General features: G+C 37.5%; 1 protein-coding gene across 2 annotated transcripts in view; it reads left to right on the top strand.

Moving 5' to 3' along the window:
- csnk1g2b (casein kinase 1, gamma 2b) overlaps positions 1–23,430 on the top strand; it is a 40,807-nt gene that overhangs the window by 1,758 nt on the left and 15,619 nt on the right. For both annotated transcript variants that reach the window (XM_079826742.1, XM_079826741.1), the window contains exons 2-3: positions 1,850–2,624; positions 21,592–21,661. In XM_079826742.1, the coding sequence (XP_079682868.1) occupies positions 2,400–2,624; positions 21,592–21,661 (295 nt within the window). In that variant the 5' untranslated portion in view covers positions 1,850–2,399. The remainder of the gene's footprint in view (positions 1–1,849; positions 2,625–21,591; positions 21,662–23,430) is intronic.

The following is a 23,430-nucleotide window of genomic DNA, read 5'->3' as shown; positions in this document are numbered from 1 at the left end:
CAACAGACCATCGAAAGACATGATAGACTGCCAATCCTGATCCGCCTAAATGCGCTACGTGCCAGAGTGTATGACTGTTGCTTGCTTTACTTGAGGTTATTCACATTTTCAGGCTATAGTTTAAGATCATTTTATGTAATTCCCTGATTTTTTTTTAAAAATGCTTTATATAACCGTCTACCTTTATGTAGCTTCTACATTGTGCAATTAAGATAAAGTGTTTGCTATAATGATTGATTTCATATTGAGAATGGATGTATGCAAATTCAGTCCCTTTCATAAAGCATAAAGTGTCCAGCACTCCCTTTAACTGTTACAAAAGCTAAGCCGGCATGATTGGTGATGCATTTATTTCGCTGAATGACAGGGCATAATTTTTCATAATTCTCTTTTGCTCAGGCTAAAGTACTATAATTTCCTCAGACTAGAAAAATGAGCCGTGCATTAATAATCAAATTCATTGATGCTCTGATGCATTTGTCACTTGCTGAACAAACAGTGCCTTGGATGTTGAAATTAAGTAGTGAACCCCCCCCCCAAATGTGAAAGATATTTTTTTTCTGCTGAGCTGATTGTATATTGCTCATCAGCTCTGGTCCGGTATCCTTTTACAGCCAGTCAGGCAGTCATTGATCGTTTTAAGTGCATTTTCTGAAGGAAAGCATGGCAGTCTTTCCAATAGTTCTTGCATTACCTGCTCCGACTTTCTTTTCCATTTACATTAACAGCAGTGCTGACCCTGGATGGGAGGGGAAGTGGGGAGGGCAATGGGGGGGCTTGGTGTGCAACAGAGATCTCTGACCTTCTACACCGCTTCCCCTCTCCATTATCAACCGCACAGGTGTCGTCAAAGTTCCTGTTGGAATTGGAAACTGATACGGGCACTGTTAGGCTTGTAATTCTCAACCGTTCTGTTCTCCAATCTCCACACTTTGAAAAAAAAATCCCATGCCTTGGAGGCAGACCAGCAAAATCTGTTGGTGTAGCGTCATAAACTGGCTCTTGTTCCTGAGATTGCCAAAACTGTGACTGAGTGATTCTTTTTTTTTCTAAAGTAGCATCCGTTTCTCTTCATCCAGTGAGGATGCATTCCCATCATGTCTAGCATGCAATACTTTGTCTCTTGCTGTTATCGATTAGGTTTATTGGACCTTGAGGTAATCTGAAAATGGATTCCATGCACATTGAGGACCAGGATTAATGTCTGTGCTTTATAATAATATCCCGTCATGCCTCTGTCCATCATGTTGCATATTTATTTTTCTAATGGAGGACACCCTTTAAAAAACTGCATTGAAAGCATTTTCTATCAAAATATTAAATTAAAGATTTTGTAGACATAGTTTTGTATACTGTATAATTTTATATTTTTATTTTAATATAGCCTTTGATGCTGATATGGCAATAAGAGTAAGTTAATTAATAAAAAATACAATAAAATATAAAAATAGTGAAGGACTCGCTTTAAAATGTATGGTACATTTTCACATTTCTGTCAATCTGAGATTTTGTATAGTTGTTATTGTAATGTTGTAAGATGTTGAATTATATTTTGTATTATTTTTTCCATGAATGCATAGCCTTTGACGTTAATATGGCAACACATTAAAATCTGGTCACTCAGGATTCATTTCTGTGTTTTAAAGTGTTTAATTGTATTTTATAGAATTTTTTTTTTATGAATATAGCCTTTGATGCTTATATGGTGAAGAAATGTTAACATAGTAGGAGCAAAAATATGAAATCATGCTCTTTTTGATGTTTAATGACTGGTATATCAAGATTGTGCATGATCGATTAATTTATTGATACTAATTGGTACTCTACTTCTCTTTTCAATGTCTTTCAGGTATCCAGAGAAAGTCGGACTAAACTGCTCGAACCTGTTGCAGCTGGTTCTGTCTGAGTCTGCTTATAGCAGTGTTAGAACATGAAGAATGTTCACGGTATTACCCAAGACTGACTTCAAGGAAACCATGAGGAGCACGAGGGGACGTTCACTTTTTTGGTGCCACTAGCAGGAATAGTGTATGTCAGTGTTGAGGAGCGTGTGTGGGTGGATGTGTGAGTGCGTGCGTGTGCGTCTGTATGTGTGCGTATGCTAGCATAACCTGCCTGCTTCAGGCAGTGACATGCTACTCTAAGGGCAACTGCACATTAAAGGAGTCCCATCCACCGAAGGATTAATGCAAGGACGGCGCTTTCGGTGATACCCACCACGTCTGCAGAAGACACCGGTTTCTGCTCAAAAAATCACCAGTATATAGATACTTTTAAACCCCTTCGCTCGTTTTGTCTTCTCGCCATCGTCCCCACGCGTTCCCTGGGGGTTGTTTTGAAACTTCTCTGTTTTGCATGGCAGGGGAGTAACCGTGGAGAGGCCAGGGTATCACAAGCTTATGGATTTTGAGAAGAGAGGTGGGAAGGGAGAGACAGAGGAAGGGAAAAGGATGTCGAAAGCAACTGGTAGTAGGACTGTACATGGGGGCCGGGGAACGGGGACCTCTGGGGTCCTCATGGTCGGCCCTAACTTCAGAGTTGGGAAGAAGATCGGCTGCGGTAACTTCGGTGAACTGCGGCTGGGCAAAAACCTTTATACGAACGAATATGTGGCCATCAAATTGGTGAGTACTGTTGTGAAAAGTAGAGTATTGAAAATGCCACATCTTCCCCATGTTTATGGGTATATTATAATCTTTATTCATTTTTACAGATGTCCTCTATTTAATAATATAAAGCAAGAATTAATCTTAAAATGGCTTTTTTGGCTTCTGCTTCTGATTCACAATGACTGTTTAAATATTACGCCTGGCAAGTTTATTTATTGGACTTCAGTGTTTTGCCTCTAGATATTCACATAACTACGTTATCACAATGGGTAGACCCTATTTTAGAATGGTATGCTTTGCAATGCACGTCCACAGCATCCTGGTAATGCACAGTTGATCAGTGGGTCCTCACACATTGTTACTTTTATTGTAGCTGGTGTAACTTTAGAAACCGATTTAGGTAATGGCTAATGAGGAAAGCACACAGACTTTCCCTGTTCAACTTTCAGAAAGTGCAATAAATCTTTATGACTGTTTGTTGACGTTTACTCGATTTTTATTTCCTCTTAATGAGCGAATAAGACGTTTATTGATGGGTGGCATTATGGAGTTTTCATTTGCGAGAAAGATGATACCAATTATATTTTATGTTTTGCTAACTTTGGCTGACTTTGACTTGTCAGTGTAAAAAGTCTTTTCACCATGCAGAGTGAAGTGGAAGTTAACCTAAAGTAAGTTTTGGGCTGTTTCTGGGCCACTACGATAAATGCCGGTGAGTTTAAGGCTTTACTTCTAAACAGGCAGACCGTTTATCCATACGACACAGTAATGTATTGACTGACCTTGTAGTGAGTGATCATTATGACGTAACTCCTCACACTCTCTGTGGGCTTAAATTGGCCTCTAAAACATGAGTAAACATGACAAGGTCCTTTGAGGAAATGGGTGTCCAAAATCCATTTTTATCATCAGGGCGCATCTCTCAAATGTGAGAAGAGATTTTGCTGCCCCGGGGACTATCATAGAGAACTGGATTTCTTCAAATTTTCATTCAAGTATCTGTACTGCTAAACCACACAAAGGACCTTGAGTGTCATGTAAGGCGCCTATAAATAAAGTGTATAATATAATAATAAAAAGGGACATCAGAAACTCCTGACATGTTCGATTCATACTACACCCAAACAGAAGCTCAAAGTCCAGTGCTATTTAAAGTCCATGTTGTGTTTTATTATTTGATGGGCGTTTTATAGGGATCATTTTAAGCTGTTGATTGGAGGTCCTGTGTTCTGAGAACTGACCGTCAAGTAACTTGGCACCATGAGAAAGGGATTGTCATAGATAGTGTGTGCACACTTAGTCGCCCTCCTCCCCGGATCCTCCAGTGAAGGATATGATTATCTTTGCATTAGTAACGCCAAAGGCTTCATTATCTTTGCATTGTTGCCTATCAAAGTGCTTTTTATCCGCTCAATGTGAAGTCAAGCACTGTAATTTTAGTGCTAAAATTATTTAGCATGATGATGTACCCATACCACTGCATTTCTCTCCACTGTTTCGGCTATAATTTAGCTTGAATAGGGCTGGTCAGTATAGCTAATAAATAAGCTCAATCATTTTAAGCCTTTTAATGATATTTATTATGTTTGTCTTTACTCTGAAATATGAGTAAGTTGTAGAATCAAATTGTTGAATGTAATAACTAAATCAGTCAAATTACTTTCCCACCTAATGCATTAAAAACTGTATACACCGTTTGCATTCCAGGGTCTGTTTGGATCCAGTGGAATGTAAGCTTCTAAAACAGACATAACTTAATAATTTTCTTTGTCAGGCACGTTGGTTTGTTGTGTGTCATGTCCCCGCGGCGGCATTTTTGAGGTATCGCTACTGACTGACTCGTATTGAAGATATCATAAGAGTAGAGATAACAAATAAATAACTTGCAAAACTGGAGAAGCAAAAGAAAAATGAGAAAAAGCCGTACCGTGACTAACTCAATAAAGATGCTAGGGACCGTTATTTGGAAAAATTGCCATCCTTTCAGAACATAGATCCATATGAGCTGACAGAAGTTGGAGCACTGACCCCGCATTGCTACCTCCATCCTCATACCTCGACATCTTGTTTATGGTACAAGCGCATATACCAGTGAACAATTTAAAAACTATAAATCTCTTGAAGCCCACAGACATTTCTCCAATGGCTGGGTATAGGATTTATTTACATACTAACCGAAGGACTGCGACAACACAGTAGTATCAGCAAAGGTGGGCTTGCTGTAATGATAATGATGTCATATTAACTGTATGATGTCTGATTAAGGATGGCTTGTTTAGTTTGAACGTGAAGAATTTTTAATGATTTAATACTAAGTTGCCCCCTTTTCATGCATTTTTGTTCTTTATTGTATCAATTACACAAACCACAATAAAACAGAAACATTGTTCTAATAAAACAAGTCATCATCATGAAACAAACTGTCTGACATTACTGAAGTAAATCAATGTATTTAGAATTGAATAGTGCATTTTATTATAGTACATTCGGAGATATGTTTGCAAAGGTGATGTTTTTGCGTCGCACCGCTGCAACCCAGGCCATCCGACGCCTCGTTTAGTCAGTTACATGATGTCCATGTCCTTTCTTCAAAGTGGGAAAGCTAAAAAACCTTTCGCCGGTTTTTTACCCTTTTATTGCAGCCTATCACACAACAACAACGTACCATTTTATCACTGAAAAGAAATGAATCACATACACAACTCTCTTACAACAGAACCCACCGGCATTGATACGTTACAAATGGCATATCCACCCATAATGCACTTTGGTTCTCACGAGTGTGACATCACCTGACAAAGACAGATTGTGTCTAATCAGTAACTTCTCATTAATGAGTGAATGCACACACGTTTTTATTAATTAAAAAAAATTGAAATTCTTTGACTGAATTTAAGTTTTCAAGAACTACAACAAAAACCAGTGTGACGCAAGAAATTATATATATTTATCAATATTTATGCAGAACATTTTTTTAATATATCATTAGATTACATTTTTTAAGAACACCCATGAATTTAAAACATCAATATTACTGTGAAGTGTTTTTAAACAACATTTATTCATTTTACTTGTATAAACTTTTACTTTAATATGAATAAGCAGCCTGAATCACCTTTTCATGCTGCAATGGTTCATCATTAAGTGGCAGAAAAGTAAAATGTCTACTTTTTCATTTCCAAATCCTCTTTCCTTTTTTAAATTTAGACTATTTGGTTTTTGAACTTTTTGTGTGTGAGTATAGGAAAGAGGCTACATGTATTTTACAGAAGTAATTTGAGACAAATCTAAATAATAGATGACAAAAAACAGAATAATTTCATATGTAAAGCTAGCCACAGTTTACTTTTGTGTCAAAATGGACCCGAATGCAAAAGGTGTAACAATTTAGTTTAAATGGTTTTATCTTTTAAAATTTTTGTTTAAATAAAAAAAAGGATCTTCCAACATTTCATCATATGAATTAAAAATAAATGTTTTGCAAGTACCTCTTCCGTGTCAAAAGAACTACAACAGGAGGGTTAAAATCATCAAAAATAATTTCCACACTGTTTTCACTTAGTGAACTCAATGAACTACATGAAAATATTTAATAACAAATATGCATGTAATAGTTGTTCATTTAATAAAAAGTGTGTACATTATTTTACATTATTTCAAACTATATTTTACTGTTATATGTACCAGTATACCAATAGATAGCAATAAACAGCAATATTTGCTTGCTTATTTTTTCAATGTAATTGAAAGATGTCTCTGCTCACTAAGGCTGTATTTATTTGATATACAGTAAAATAAACTAACAGTAATATTGTGAAATATTATTACAATTTAAAATAACTTGTGTATTTTAATATATTTTAAAATGTAATTGATTCCAGTGTCATTTCCATGGAAAAGATGAATTTTCGGCATCTTCAGTGTCACATGGTCCTTCAGAAATCATTCTAATGAGCCAATTTGGTGCTGAAGAAACGTTTCTTGTTGTTATCAATGTTAAAAATAGTTGTGCTTCTAATTGTTTATGTTGAAACTGGGATATATATATATATATATATATATATATATATATATATATATATATATATATATATATATATATTATATTATATTTCAGGATTATTTTAAATAGAAATTTCAAAACAGGAATACATTTTCTGTTTTAATAATGTAAAATTCTTTACTGTCAAGTATTTTGATACATTTTATGCATCCTTGCTGAATAGAAGTATTACTCAAACATGAGCAGAATGTTGCATGTCTGTTTTTCACCGAGCACCAAAACCTCAAGACACCCACAGTCCTCACCAGCTGCCTTCTGCTTATTTAATGAGTATACCACAAGTTTGTGTTGTCAGTTAAACATTCTCATTAGTTGATCGTGGCACGCGTTTGATAACGATTGAAAATTAACTGCCTTAATGAAGACCTACTGTTGAGCTTCTAGTCTTGGACAAATTTCGGGTTGGGTTTTTTTTTTTTTGTCTTTTTTTATTTTTTTTATTAATTTATTATTTTTATTTAACATAATCAACATTGATCACATGCATTGCCAATTGATAAACTCTGAAAGGTTTCCAGAGTTTCTTTTTTAGCTTGTATAGTTTGCTTTTTTTGTGGCATCTGCACCTGGAGCAAAGGTGAACTCCTGTGTCACTGTTTCCTAACATTGAAAAAGAAAAGAGCCACAGTCAGGCTCTGCCCTCTAATGAAATAAATCACTAGAATAGCAAGAGTGGGAGCAGGAAAAAAAGAAAGGAGGAGAATTGGAGAAACAACAGTAGTTGGAGAGAGAATAAAGCTGATGAAAGGTTCTCTTTGTTCCTTGGTTCTTGTCGACACAGTGCTCCAGTCAGTCCATACTGAGAGGCTCACCAGGGACCCAGAACAGAGCAGAGGAGTGGAAACACTACATAGTTTCTCTCTCTCTTTCTCACACGCTTGTGCTGGGGATCCCAGTTGTGTAATACATGTATGACAGCTTCCAAACAGCTACTTTGTAGTAAAACAAGAGCTCTGGCTTGTTTGATCAGACATGTGTCCACAGATCTCTGTGTGTGATTTTGCTTTCTTTCTGCAATTGGAGTCCAGAGCCCCACCCATATACAGTCTCCTTGATTCTGCATTCTCATTCATCCATTTGGGAATGTGAGAAATGGGCATGTTCGCAGGGGGAATGGATATATTCTAGGCAATCTCTAGGCAAGAAGATTGGTTTTGTCATGGTGTCCATTAGCACTTACTTAATAATGAAGTGCTAGATCTCTTGCAGTGATTGACAGCTTCTGTCACATGATTGAAAGCAGCTGAGCTGCTAAGAGAGAGTGTAACTCACAGCTGAATTAGTTATTTATCCATATAGGGGTATGACAAAAGTGTTATATCACAGTGTGAGTAATTTTATATCACTGTATTAATTAAATATAGATTATTCCTTGTTACTAAAGTTATTCATTCAAGAGCATTGAGTGATTTCTTGAGTGAGTCTTTTGTTGTTTGATTAACATTAAAAACAGATTGCAGCAGGAATATCAAGCTGCTGTCACTTTAAGACAACGCACAGATCCAATATACTGATACTGTTACACATGCGTTGTCTTTCTTGACTGTTTACGTTCACTTAAGACACAACCGACCATGTTTACTAGGATACTTTCCAAGACAAGCATGTTGACAAACATTTTTGTTAAATCGTCAGTTCAAGTGCAAGAAGACATGAAATAGCTCAATTCAGTATTCGCTTGGCTTTCTGGGCGCGGACACAACTTCTCACACTGCGTGTGAGTACTGAATTGAGTTCTATTTCACCTCGTCTTGCGCTTGAATGTTTAAATAGGCAAGACTTTAAAGGGTTAGTTCACCCAAAAATGACAATTAGCCCATTATTTACTCACCCTCAAGTCATCCTAGGTGTATATGACATTCTTCTTTCAGACGAATACAATCAGAGTTATATCAAACAATGTCCTGGCTCTTCCAAGCTTTATAATGGCAGTAAGTGTTGCTTCGTTTTTGAAGTCCATAAAAGTGCATCTGTCCGTCATATTACTGCTCCACACGGCTCCGGGGGTTAATAAAGGCCTTCTGAAGTGAAGCAATGTGTTTGTGTAAGAAAAATATCCATATTTAAAACTTTATAAAGTAAATTATCTAGCTTCTTTTGTATTCAAATTACGGAAAAAGTGAAAAAAGTACGTCTGACGACATTGCACACCATTTACGCTTGTCAGGCGTAGCGTTAGCATTTTGAACTGAGAGAGGCGTGACACTTTTTTCGTAAGTTGAATACAGAAGATGGTCTGCCGGAAGCCGTGTGTGCCAGCTATATGATGGACAGATGCACTTTTATGGACTTCAAAATCAAAGCAACATTCACTGCCATTATAAAGCTTGGAAGAGCCAGGATATTGTTTAATATAACTGATTGTGTTCGTCTGAAAGAAGAATATCATATACACCTAGGATGACTTGAGGGTGAGTAAATCATGTGCTAATTTTCATTTTTGGGTGAACAAATCCTTTAAAAACATGTGCAAATGATAAACTTTCATAACTCTTCAGCACTAGCCTGAATGGGACTCTTGGCCATCGGCCTGTCCTTGTTGTCGAGCCCTGCATTTAGATCTAGCGCATCAATTCTGCATCAGCTCGTGTACGCCTCTCTTTCTCTCACAAATCAAACTTCAGTAGGCTAATTTGAACCAGTGTGAGATTATGAAATGAACTTTTAAAATGAATTTTACTCTCCTATGGCCAACATTCTTCATTAAAAAAAAGAAATAAAATAATGCCTAAATAATGCAAACAAGACATTGGACAGCATGTATAAAGAATCAAAATGCATGTGCCATAGATAAATAAAATGGAATAGCCTCCTCACAGACAATAAAGAAATTATTTTAATTAAACCGTATTGTTGATGAAAAGAAGAGAAAATTGAACTGCTAGTTATTATTAATAATGCATACATTTACCCCCCAAAAAGAAACATTCTAAGTTGATATTTAGGTACATCGCATATATTTTTCAGTCAGATATTGCCCAGCCCTGCATTCCTCTTATTTATGAAAAATATAGGGAACAAATGTATTTAAAGTAGGAGTTTTTGATATTCCCTTTTGTTTCATGTTCTGGACATGTGTAGTCATGTTTTTGTTTTGATATTTACTCTTTGATTTCCAGCAGCTTCATGCAGTTGTTTATGGAGAACAGAATAAGATGTCAATCTTTGATGTATCAAGAAGAATATGCAATGAGTTGTCTGTAATGTCCTGACAGTAAGCAGAAGATTGATTTAATCAGAGTAGATTAGGTCTGTCACATCTGCTCCTCAACTGCAGTGAGAATGACGGCCTGCTCTGGAATCCTCTCCCATCTCCCTCGGGCCGATCGCACTAGTGACAGTGGTACCAGTCTGTGTATGAAGCTCTGCTGTTAGACCCCTGCAGCTGTTCTCCCTCCATCTGGGACGCTGAAATCTGATCTGAAATCGAGGGGTTGAAGGAGTGGGACACAGACCAGCTGTTTCTGTCTTATCCAGACTCCTCGACACCTTCGCCCATAATTACTTCAGACTGAATGCCCTTGTGCCTATAGTATCATGCCAACCTTTAGCTTCAAGTGTTTGAGATAGAAACGTACCATTTGGGTAGCCTATTTGTATTTTGTACCAAATTATCTTTTGAGTTATACCCATTTGCTTTCTTAATATCTTTATTGTGTGAGGGTTATCAGCTCATGCTAGTTCAAAGAAAAAGGTTTTTTTTTTATAGTCGTTTGTTAAAATGTACTTTCTCAGCTTTTGAAATGAGTTTTCTGCTGATAAATACTAACTGAGACTTCATGGTATTATTAACCTGTAATGTCATCATGATCAATTAAACCCTTATTGTTATAATTTTTTTACTTTCTATTTGAATCTGTTTTGTTAAAGTCAAATTATGGAAGTGAAACGTTTCAGTTTGTCTTTATTCGCAGACATCACAAGCAGAGTTCCAGTGTCTCCTCAAAAAAATTCATTTTGCAACTTAAATTAATAGTAGAGCCATAGTAGTTGATTAGTCAGTTAATTCATTTTTCTTTTTCTGACGACACTAAATAACATGCGTGTGTGCTGTGTTTTAGCTGTTAGAAAGTTTGCACTTACACTGTGTCTTTATATACACTTTTAAACACCGGCTTGTGTTTGATCAGAGTCAGGTGATTCTGAAGTTAGCTTAATTTTTTACAGGACTGATTAGTCAACTAGTTATTTAGGCAACTCAATTACTTGTTGTTTTTGTGAATAAGTAGTTTGGTGCAATCTCTAATAAGAATGGGCAAGAGGGTTGTGGAGTATTAATGGAAATAAAATGCAGACTACAGATTGTAAAACAGTACTGTGCAAAAGTCTTAGGCAAGTTAGTATTTTCACCCAAAAAGTGGTTTAAAGCCAAGTTTTATTACAATTAATGGCAAAAGGAATGCTTGGAAATGTAAACTGGTATTTCCTACTGACACACTACAGCAAAATATATAAATAATTGGCTTAAAACCATTTTTTGGGGTGAAAAAGTAACGTGCCTAAGACGTTTGCACAGTACTGCATATCCATAGCATTCTCATTCTGTGGGCTGCTGGATGTGCAAAGTTCCCTCTTCGGCCCATGTCAGCAATTATGACGGATCCCCACCTGGCTTTTTTAACACCTCATCAAAACATACATACACAATTGGCATTGCAGATGCTCCTTGGGGCCCAGGAGTTCTAGTTAATTTAGTTTTCTGGCACATTTCAGTGAATGTTTCGCAAGCACCTCCTTAAGCGTCTCCGTCTTGAATTCCTTACTTTTTGAGTCCACTTAACTTAAAGGATTAATTCACTTTAAAATGAAGATTTCCTGATAATTTACTCACCCCCATCTCATCCAATATGTTCATGTCTTTCTTCAGTCGCAAATAAACTAGGTTTTGAGGAAAACATTCCAGGATTTTTCTCCACACAATGGTTTTCAATGGCAACCAAAATGTTGAAGGTCCAAATCAATGCAGTTTCAAAGATCTTTGAATGGCTTTAAAAAATAAACATTTATATACTTTTTAACCTAAATTGCTCTGCGATGTGCCAAGGATTACGTAATCACGTCGGAAAGGTCACGCTATATGTAGGCAGAAGTACCGCCCCAAGCGAACGTGCGAAGACTAATACAAATGCCCTTTACAAAAAAACCTCCATGTCCAACTTCAAAATCGTCCGACATAGTTGTTTATCCTTTTTTTTTTTTTACTTAAGGATGTTTGTAGTAGACTTCATACGAGTGCTTTGTTAACACAGGCGATACTTCTGCCTACGTCTAGCGTGACCTTTCCGACGTGATTGCGCAATCCGTGGTGCGCCGCAGAGCAGTGCAAGATGACCAATTTAGGTAAAAAAAGTATATACATGTTTTTTTTTTTTTCTTTGAAAATGACCGATGGTTTCGCTAGATAAGACCCTAATTCCTCGTCTGGGATCTTGCAGAGCCCTCTAAAGCCATTCAAAGCTCGTTGAAACTACATTGATTTGGACCTTCAACATTTTGGTTGCCATTGAAGACTCAAATCCTGAAATATTTTCCTCAAACAACGTAATTTCTTTTCGACTGAAGAAAGAAATGCATGAACATCTTGGATGGCATGGGGGTGGGTAAATTATCAGGAAATGTTCATTTTGAAGTGAACGAATCCATTAAGATAAGTTAGAAATTTATTCCAGATCATTGGCTCCTTGAAAATGTCAACGCATGTAAACATTGAGGCTTGTTACTAGGGCACAGATTACATACAGTGTAATCTCTTGAAGGTCATTATGTGGACAATCTCACAAATTGTAGGGTATTTCAGAGCAATATATGACTTAACTGCTGTGAATTCTCTCCAATGTTAAAGGAACACTCCACCTTTTTTGAAAATAGGCTCATTTTCCAACTCCCCTAGAGTTGAACAGTTGAGTTTTACTGTTTTCGTATCCTTTCAGCCGATCTCCGGGTTTGGCGGTAGCACTTTTAGCATAGCTTAGCATAGACCGCGACAACCTGCTTGCACAGGGAGAGCGCTGGGGACTATTTTCAGGCGCTGCATATTATCATTGCGCCTGCTGCACTCATGGTACGGCAGCAAAGTTCCTTGATTATTACTCGATTATAAGTAATAATTGATTATTTGAAATAATTGATTATAAGAGTATAGTTCCTAGCCATATCGTCCTAGAAAACAGCAACTTTTCATTTTCTGTTGGTCTTACACAATGTAACTACAGAAGAGTCAAGTTTTTAATGGGAAAAAACGTGACATTCTGCAAATATACTCAGTGCATTGCATTGCTTCGTTCATCATAAGACAACTCTCATCGAATGTGTTTTTTAATTAAGTAATGCCTGTAGCCAGTGATACTTTATCCTCCATGTTAAGATGTACTAAAGTCCTCTAATGGAGCAGATGATATCATCGATTACCACTGACTGACAAGGATTAACTCCGTTCAGCCTCTCACAGTCGTTTTTTGGATTATATGTTTCATAATGGAATGGGTGTAAAGGCACAGAACGTCATGGACTCTTGAATTATTTCTGCGCAGTGGATTTATCATCTTTACAGCTTTTTTTAATGACATGAAAGCTTCAGTTTGTAGAAATGCTTTTCGTGGTTGTTCCCTCTCGCTTGCCTACAGTTGTCTCATTCGGGGACATTGTACATTCATACTTAAAGCTCAGTCATTTGGAAAGTCAAAGAGGAAATGATACTGACCCGTTGATGTTATCGGTTACAGTACATCGATGGGCCGTATATTATATAATAATATAATCAAGTTTAATACAATCTAATACAGAGTCAAATGTGACCCTGTTATTTAATTACTTGTTTCTGGTCTTATTATGAATGTTTAATGAGTCATTTATTTACAACCCCAAATCAGAAAAAGTTGGGACAGTATGGAAAACGCAAGAAAAAAAGAAGTTATTTCTAAATTTACTTTGACTTGTATTTCATTGCAGACAATATGAACACAAAATATTTAATGTTTTGTCTGGTCAACTTCATGTCATTTGTAAATATGCATCCTTTCCTGTCATTCAGACCGGCAACACATTTAAAAAAAGTTGGGACAGTAAAGCATTTACCACTTTGTAATGTTGCCATTCCTTTTCACAACACTTCAAAGACGTTTAGGGACTGAAGACACCAAGTGATGAAGTGTTTCAGGTGTAATTTTGTCCCACTCTTCCTGCAAACAAGTCTTAAGGTGGGCAACAGTACGGGGTCTTCGTTGTCGCATTTTGCGCTTCAAAATGCGCCACACATTCTCTATTGGAGACAGGTCGGGACTGCAGGCAGGCCAATCAAGTACCCGTACCCTCTTCCTCCGCAGCCAGGACTTTGTAATGTGTGCAGAATGTGGTTTTACATTGTCTTGTTGAAATATGCATGGACGTCCCTGGAAAAGATGTCTTCTTGAAGGCAGCATATTATGCTCCAAAATCTCTATGTACTTTTCAGCATTAATGGTGCCTTCACAGAAGTGCAAGTTACCTTTGCCAAGGGCACTGACACAACCCCATACCATGACAGACCCTGGCTTTTGGACTTGTTGCTGGTAACAGTCTGGATGATCCTTTTCTTCTTTGGTCCAGAGCACACGGCATCCATTCCTCCCAAAAAATACCTGAAATACTGATTCATCTGACCACAGTACACGTTTCCACTGTGTGATGGTCCATCCCAGATGCCTCCGAGCCCAGAGAAGTCGACGGCGCTTCTGGACACTGTTAACATAGGGCTTCCTTTTGGCACAGTACAGTTTTAACTGGCATTTGTGGATGTAACTACGTATTGTGGTACTTGACAAAGGTTTGCCAAAGTAGTCCTGAGCCCATGTGGTGATATCGCTTATAGATAAATGACGATTCTTGATGCAGTGCCGCCTGAGGGATCGGAGATCACGGTTGTTCAGCTTAGGCTTGCGCCCTTGTCCTTTACGCACTGAAATTCCTCCAGATTCCTTGAATCTTTGAATTATGTTATGCACTGTTGAATGTGAAATATCCAAATCTCTTCCTATCTTTCTTTGAGGAACATTGTTTTTAAACATTTCAATAATTTTCTCACGTATTTGTTGGCAAACTGGCGATCCTCGGCCCATCTTTGCTCCTAAAGGATTAGACCTTTCTTGGATGCTGCTTTTGTACCAAATCATAATTACAATCACCTGTTGACATCACCTGTTTCAAATCACATCATTATTTAACCATTTTACCTCGTTACTAGCCCTAAATTGCTCCTGTTCCAACTTTTTTTGAAATGTGTTGCAGGTCTGAATGACAGGAAAGGATGCATATTTACAAATGACATGAAGTTGACCAGACAAAACATGAAATATTTTGTTCATATTGTCTGCAATGAAATGCAAAAAAAAAAAAAAAAAAGAAGTGATTTCTAAATTTACTTTGACTTGTATTTTCCATACTGTCCCAACTTTTTCTGATTTGGGGTTGTCGTCTTTTCAGTTAATGTCATCTAGCCTAATCATCCTTTCCACATAGTAGCGACTACTTTTCACAAATCAATCAATTCCTAAAAAAAAAAAAAATTTGTTTTTATTTTTATTTTATTGAATATCCTATTTCTCTACTTTAAAATGTAGGGTTTCATTCAATGTGTTACTTTCTTTATTATTTACTCGCAATTTCTAAGTGCAAATTGTTTCTACACCATTTTTTTCAGTGTGCATTTGTTGGTTGAATTGGCACATACAAACAATTTTATATTTCCTACCTTTATTTAACTTTAATTTTCAGTTTAGTTCTTGAATAAAGTAGTTTGCTGATAGTTGTTTGCACTCTGTGTGTTTCCCTCCTAATATTTCCTACGAGTATAATGCTCTTTGGACATGTCTGTGGTTTTGGGTGGAGCTGTCCATTGCTGTTGGGACAGGGCCCTGAATACTTGTATTTGCACAAGGCACAGTGCTCATATTAGGAACCTGTGCCAATGCCTTGGGCATCCTGTTTATAGCAGTGATTCATGATGATTTTCATTTGCATGTACAGAAACTGTGTGTCAAAAGTTTGCATGGAATTCCCTAACTGCTTCAGATAATTTCCATCTCATTAAATAGAAAACAGAAAGGAAATACAAAGTTACTTAAGCCAAGGGAAAATGTGAGGAGATTCCCAGAGATTTGAATACATCATGGGTAGTCATTGTTGATTGATTACTTGATTTATATTTAGATGCTTAAAGGGATAGTTCCCCCAAAAATGAAATTCTGTCATCTACTCACCCTCAAGTTGTTCCAAACCTTTTTACTTTTCTCTCTTCTGCTGAACATAAAAGAAGATATTTTGAAGAATATGGGTAACCAATCAGTTCATGGACCCTATTGACTTCCATAATATGGATGAAAAAAATATTATGGAAGTCAATGAGGCCCATCAACTGTTTGGTTACTGACATTATTAAAAATATTTTCTTTTGTGTTCACAGATGAAAGAAACACATACAGGTTTGGAACAACTTGAGAGTGAGTAAATGATGACATAATTTTTATTTTTGGGTGAACTATCCCTTTAATGTTTCATTTCAAGCTTGTTTAGATGTTTATAAGATCAGAGTTTACTTTTTTCCCCCTCCACTTGCTCTTAACTGAGAGATTTGGATGGACATTCTGGTTTGCTTAATCTGTCCTATCCCTTCACTATTCTTCCTGGAAAGAGCCGCGTGTGTCTGACCACGGTTACATCACAGCTCAACAGATGCAGCTCTGCCCCGCTGTGTCTGCTCGTTTTCTGAGCAAGTAACATGAGCTGGATTGAACCATTAGAATCCAGAGCAGAGTTCTCTTAGTCTGCAGTGTTTTACCTAACCCGGCCATTACTCTACTGATTTTACCTTCCAAATCCGCAGTATGCATTTTTAAAGATGCATTAAATTGATCAAAAAGTATCAGTAAAGACATTTATAATGTTACAAAAGATTTCTATTTCAATGAAATGCTGTTGTTTGAACTTTCTATTAATCAAAAAACCCTAAATTAAATATTATTAACATAATAAAACATTACTGATATAATATCAAACGTCAAGGTTACTTGTCAGATGTTTTTCCATTCAAATGAACTCTACCTGGGTTTAGGGGTGGATGATATGATATTTACATGAATACTGTACATGATGGGTGTTTTGAGATCATTAGATCAACTTTTGTTTCAGTCATACTGAATTCATTCCGATTGATGAATCTGAATGTAGTATTTACATGAACGCTAAACAAAGTGATCTGGTTTTTTACATGCATACACTGCACAAATATGCAGAGTTTATATTTATACGCTGTTTGAGCATAACTATTCTCCTACGTAGTTTTTTTTTGTTTTTGTTTTAAACAATCAGATTGAAATTTCATTTGGATCGAGCTCAACCGGATTGATTAAGGTGTTTACATGAAGGCTTTTCAGTCCGATTAAGCCGTCAATACGATTACTAATGGATTATTTGTTGTGGATTAATATATTATTTATGTGCACGGCTGCACGCTTCGGGTTTGTGTAGGTCAGCGCTAGTACTGAATTGAGTACTTTTTTCATAGCTTATTAAACTTAACTCTTTTAATATCACGCACGTCCTGCTCTTTATTTTCTCATTTATGCATGTTTCTTTATCTCACTCTAAACTAGTGTCAATAACTTTTAGTAGTACTGTGCTTTGTAGATAACATAGCAATATAGTACTGTTACGTAGATAACACAAGATATCGCCATACCTCCCAGCCCTACTTGGGGTTAAAGGGATAGTTCACCCAAAAATGAAGATTCTGTCATCATTAACTGACCCTCAAGTTGTTCCAAACCTGTATGAGTTTATTTGTTCTGCTCAACACAAAAGAAGATATTTTGAAGAATGTTTGTAACCAAGCAGATAGAGCAACCATTGACTGCCATAGTAGGGAAAAAATACTATGGTAGTCAATGGTTGCTCTATTTGCTTTGTTACAAAAATTCTTCAAAATATCTTTTGTGTTCCGAACGCTGACATCTTGCTCAGATTTAGGACAGAGTCTGCGCAGTAGTAAATGCGGGACCGGAGTCTGCGCAGTAGAGAGCAGGAAGTAGAGCCACGATATCAAAAGCCCACCCACACTCTCGCAGATACAGAACAATTCATTATGTTGGTGTGAAATAAACAGTTATGGAAATGAAGAAATTAAAGCTAAAGCTCTAATCTCCTCCCGAAAATCCTGAAAAAAGTCTTAGTGCCTCGGTGACTACTTCACTCAGAGAAGCCATCAATCTCAGCTTTCAATCATGGCTTTACACAACAAACCCCCCCCCCCACCACTCCCGGTTTTTATAGCATCAAATAACACACTAAAACCAAACTTGTTTAAAGGACGAACACTTGAAATTAAATTGTGATTAAAAACTGCCTAAAATTACAGAAGCCATCTTTAGGAAACATTTTTTTTAAGTGTAATTTGATTGTTTAGTTTGTCTCACGTCCATTATGCTGCGTTCACACCAAACACGAATAGAGCATCTGCCGCGAGTGATTTCAATGTTAAGTCAATGGAAAGGCGCATTGACGCGTGTCTGGAGGTCCCGCGGCGCGAAGGACGCAAATCCGCCTCATTCGCGCATCCAGTTCGCGCGAATGGCGCGTGAATTGGCCGCGAATTGAGCGATACGCGCGTTACACGCGAATGGTGCTTTTGTGCATTCACGCGTTTGAAGCGAATTTCGCGTCTGACGCCCGAGTTGAAATTTTTTTACTTTGACGTCAATTCGCGCCGCGTTAACCAATCAGGACCCTGTTCGCTGCGGTCACGTGGTAAAGTGACGTCATGAGAAACCCTGCATAATTTAAAAATAGTACTATTGTGTCACAAAATGTAGTTTTAAGACTTTTTCAGGTGAGAATGTAGTTGTTTAAAGCTCAAATCTGTGGTTTATTTATAAAGAGAGCGCCTATTTAAAAAAAAAAAACATCTTGTGTTTTTGGAGTTGTGAGATCCAGGCTATCACTGGGCAATCACCGCTCATAACCCCGGAGAGGGCAGCCTTTCCTCGGCTAGTCCTTCTGCCATTTTGCCGCTGGCTCTGATGTCCTGTAGTGGTGCATCTTGTGTAGATCTAACGGCCGATCTTTGCTCTCATGAATCTATAATTTGTTGTCTGCCAAATCGTTTTGACTGAGGGCAAAGAAGTTTCATAACTTTATTTTTTAAGGATATTTAAATATACATGCAGTGAAGATAATGTAGGAGTCGTCTGGACCACATTTGTGTGGCTATTAATGTTTAATATATATTTTTAATGAAAATGAAAAGAGGCAGAGTGGTGTTTTATGACATATTTCTCCTGGAGTGCCTTGAACGCGATTTCTACGCGCGTCCAATTCGCCGCGGACGCGTGAATGCATTCAAAATGTTCGCGCATGAAACTAGACGCGGTAGACGCGATTTTGACGCTCTATTCGCGTTTGGTGTGAACGCAGCATTAGAATACATGGAGGGGCGGGGTTATGAGCTATATTGGGACCAACCACCTGGGGGCGATCGAGACGCGTCGGCTTCCGTTTTCAACATGAGTGAGGCAGGCTTGTGCTTTACTCAATAACACACCTGCGATTGAACTTATGATTTTTTAATTACCAGCCCTAGAGCTTTAATTACAGAGCCACCGTTACAGCATTAAGGTCATGTTTCTTGCCCTGGTTTTGGGCATGATCGCACATCTGTGGTCAGGTAGATGCTACTAAACGCTGAGCGCTGGGTGTTAGCCGGCCCTGGGAGATCGAGAGGCCAGACTGCTGAACTGACTGCTGTAACATGACACCTGATTGAGGACTCGCTCAGTGTGTTCTGTTACAGGCCATTAACCACTGGAAAGTTTTTTCCAGGCAATCTCTCTTGACTTATATAAAGGGTGCAGGGATGGATTCTTTATAACAAAGAAAATGTGGGAGGGTGACAGAAGACTCGCTGTTAGTTTGGCTGTGAGAACTGATACAGTCTTGTTGTTGGTGTTTACTTCTCTTTTCCCTTCCCTCTTCAGTTTTCAGAAGAGCACATGTGCCATATGTATTCTTTAATTTTGATGATATATCTTAAATGATTTGAACAGATCAAAATTTCTAGCCACTTGGGGACAATATTCAGGCTAGGGGAACTCATATTAATGTTGAAAAAATGTCATGCCATGGGATCTTTTGAACTAAATTTAATACAAAAAAGACAAGTGAACAGTCAGTAATAAAATAAGAACAAATAAACAAATTGCAATTTCTTTCTTAACTATTTACATTCCAAAACTGACTGTATTTACCTGAATACTCACCAAGACCATAATTCTGTGTATTTGACCGTTTAAGTGCAATAAGCCATGAAAAATAAATCAATTTGGTTCTCACAAGCTGTTTTTCGAGGTGGCTTTATGTGCACGGCACTTATATATTTCAGTGATTTGTCCGCAAGTTTGCTGCTGATGACCAAGCAGAGCTCGGGCAGATGTCACAATGGTCAGCGACGACTGACTTAAATTTCGGTCTTTTTCTCACTGAAGGCTGTTGTAAGAATTCAGAGACAAGTCACATAAAAGACTTCTTTTTTTTAATAAAACTATATTGTAGAGGATTTGCTTCCACATTTAAATGTCACTTCCAAAACTATACAATATGCACATGCACTTGCATAACATTGCAGTATGAGAGACCCTACATTAGGGATGGGACGATTACCTGTTTCACGATAAACCACAAAAAAAAGTGTACTGACGGTTAGTATTCTCGTTTCAAATTGTATTATCATTAAAACAGTGTTTGATTTTCGCAATTATAGCAACAAAAAAAACAAAAAAATAGCCAGTATCATTCTGGCGCAGCGCGCAACGTTGTTTTTTGAATGAGAAGAAATGGCAGAAGGCAGTGACAGCACTCGGGGGATTTTTCGGCCTGTTCTAAAAGGACCAAATCTGAGGTGTGGTCATATTTTGGCTTTCACAAAAGTCCTGAGGGAAACTTAATTGAGTATGGCCATCCCGTCTGCAGAACATTCAAGAAGAAAGTCGCTGCAATAGGGTGCCGACACTTCAAGTGGCTTTGAGCCAAAGACGAACAAACAAGACTATTAATGGTCACATTTAATGGATAATAATGGATATTCATTGTACACTTATTGCACAGATTTTTTTTTTACCACATAAATAATAATTTCTATTTAGTATCGTTTCTATTGACGACGGTCATTATAAGGAAGGAAATGCCATAGAATAGAATCTTGCTTTAAAAAAGTGCATAGAGCTGCTTGTTTCATTTGCTGTTTGTTGCTTTTCAAATACAAAACTTGTTGAAATATTTTCAGTGTGTGCTTCAGTTCTTTTTGAACACTTTCATCTCATTTTAACAAAACCATAATATTGATAATCGTGATCATTTTTGTTACTATAATCGTGATGTGAAATTTTCAGAGAATCCTGAAAAACAACTGCTTTTAACATAAGATATGTTTGTTGATCATACATTAGAATGGTGTTTAAAAATTTAATATTTCACAGTATTTCTTTTTTTACTGTATTTTTGATAATTAAATGTAGCCTTGGTTGAGTGTAAGAGTCCTATTTCAAAACATTTAAAATCTTACTGACCCCAAGTAGTGTACGTAATGGTAAAAATGTTCCTTTTTAGAAAATGCCCAAAATAAGGGTGGAGTTGTCTAATGTCTCGTGCCTCTGATTATTTATGTTTTTAGCATAAAGGCTTCTTTCTGGGGAGATTATGCCATTCTTATTACATTTGCACTGATAAATCTCACTACGGTCTGATTTTTTTTTTTTGTGTTTAGTGATTAAGGAAATGTAATGTTGCGATTTTACTTTTATTTTATATTAGCCTAAAGCTGTGGATTGTCACATTTTTGTACGTTTATATTTGAGACTTTTCTATATTCCTCTAATGCCTAGTCTTTTTCTTTTTCAGGAGCCAATCAAATCCAGAGCACCTCAACTACATTTGGAATATAGATTTTATAAACAGCTGGGAAATTCAGGTAAGCCGCACAGCCTTTCGAGAAATATATGAAAAGCACCACCTCCTCATCCTGTGTGAGACTGATCGTCCTTCAGTTGTGTGCTGAGAAATATGGGGGCGGCGAGCTCCAACCTTTTGATGTGGCTGTTTCAGCCATCAGCAGCAAGCGACAGTGAAAAGGAGGGTCTAAAATGGGATTGAGATTAAGGGGGTGTAAAGTGAGAGGTTATCTAGGTGAAGTCCACCATGAGAAGATGTGTTATTGCGTAATGACTGTGTCTCCCTCCTAGATTAAAAAAATAGTTTGTTTTATGAATGAGGTTATAATGGATTAAATCTGTGTGATTGGGCCGCTACTCCCGGCCATTTTTATTGTAATTACCATACATGTTGTGGAGAGAAGCCTGAACTTTGATCCTTTTAAGCTCTACAATGAAAAGGATGAGCAGCTTGTACAAATCCTTGGTGCATCCATCCATTTGATCACTGAACCGGAAGGTTGACTGGCATGAAGTGCGGCTCTTATTCGCATCGACTTGTAGCCACCCTGCAATGCAATGATCTCATTCAGCGAACGCCTGTCTCCACAGCCGGGATCTGATCCCCTGCCAGATCACCGGAGCCACTGCTGCCACCCCTGCAACATTAATAGCCAGTGAAAGTGCAGGCGTGCAGGGCAGGCCCGCTATATTTATATGTGCATGACTCCTCGCGGCTGGGTTGCTATTATCGAATGTCCAGCACGTGACTGATTGCTCTCAAGAAGAAAGCCATATGTCAAGAAGTGTGCAAAGAGAAAATAAACATGGCCGGCTATCATGTTTAGGTTGCTGCTGCTGTTTTGATCAAGATCTTTCACAAAATGGAAGGAAATGTAATCATTTATCTTGTTTATTTGAGTCTGTCTTTTATCAAGTATAATAGAACTTCTATAAAATAGATTTAAAGTTATATTAAAAGGATAATTCAAACAGAAATGAAAATTCTGGAGGTATTTACTCAGCCTCATGTCTTTCTCTGTAGGACTTTCTTTACTCTGTATGAACAAACACAGTTGAAACATACTTCAAAATATCTTGTTTGTTCCACAATGTCATTGGGGTCCAAAACAACACTGGTTCTCAGATGACTTTTATTGATTTGTAATGTTCCACAGAATAAAGAAATGCATAACTTTAGCTTTTCTTTTGCTTGTCTGCTTCAGACCGATGTGTCTTGCAGTTCAGAAAGTGTTCGATTATCCTCCCTCTCTGATGCCTTTTTGCTGGTGCATGTAATTCATCCTTACCCGGGATCCAAGGCCTAAACCACAGGATTCAGACATGGGACATAACAAAAGACCACCAGGCTCAAAATGTGAAGAGATTTTCAGCCCTAATAGATGAATGCATCTTAAAAGTGGAACGACTTTTGTGCTGCCTTCTTATTCGTTCTGGAAAATGTATTGCTATTTCGAAAATGTAGTTTTAAGTTACTCAACCTATGTTTTTCAATGTGACTTTGGATCTTACACAACCTTACCTTCAGGTAATGCATATCCATCACTTCAAAGTGAACATCGCTTTCCAAAGCAAGCCAGCGGGGGCCAGTGATTCACAGTTTGCAAAATCTGGATCTAAAGGTTTTATGAAGCCTACTAAACCAGACCTCCAGCTTTCCCAAGGAATCCTTTGAAAGGATCTGCCATTGTGAGACTTGTCTTAAGCCACCGGAGAACCTCTGCTCACTTAAACCTGCAGCTAAAGAAGAGTGTTAATTCTCTACTGTCCTGGAAAAAGAGTCCGGGTC

The sequence above is a fragment of the Gobio gobio genome (genome assembly GCF_949357685.1).
Source record: "Gobio gobio genome assembly, chromosome: 10".
NCBI classification, from domain to species: Eukaryota; Metazoa; Chordata; class Actinopteri; order Cypriniformes; family Gobionidae; genus Gobio; species Gobio gobio.
Note: the sequence above shows the minus strand (reverse complement) of the source record. Positions and strands in the feature narration are given on the sequence as shown.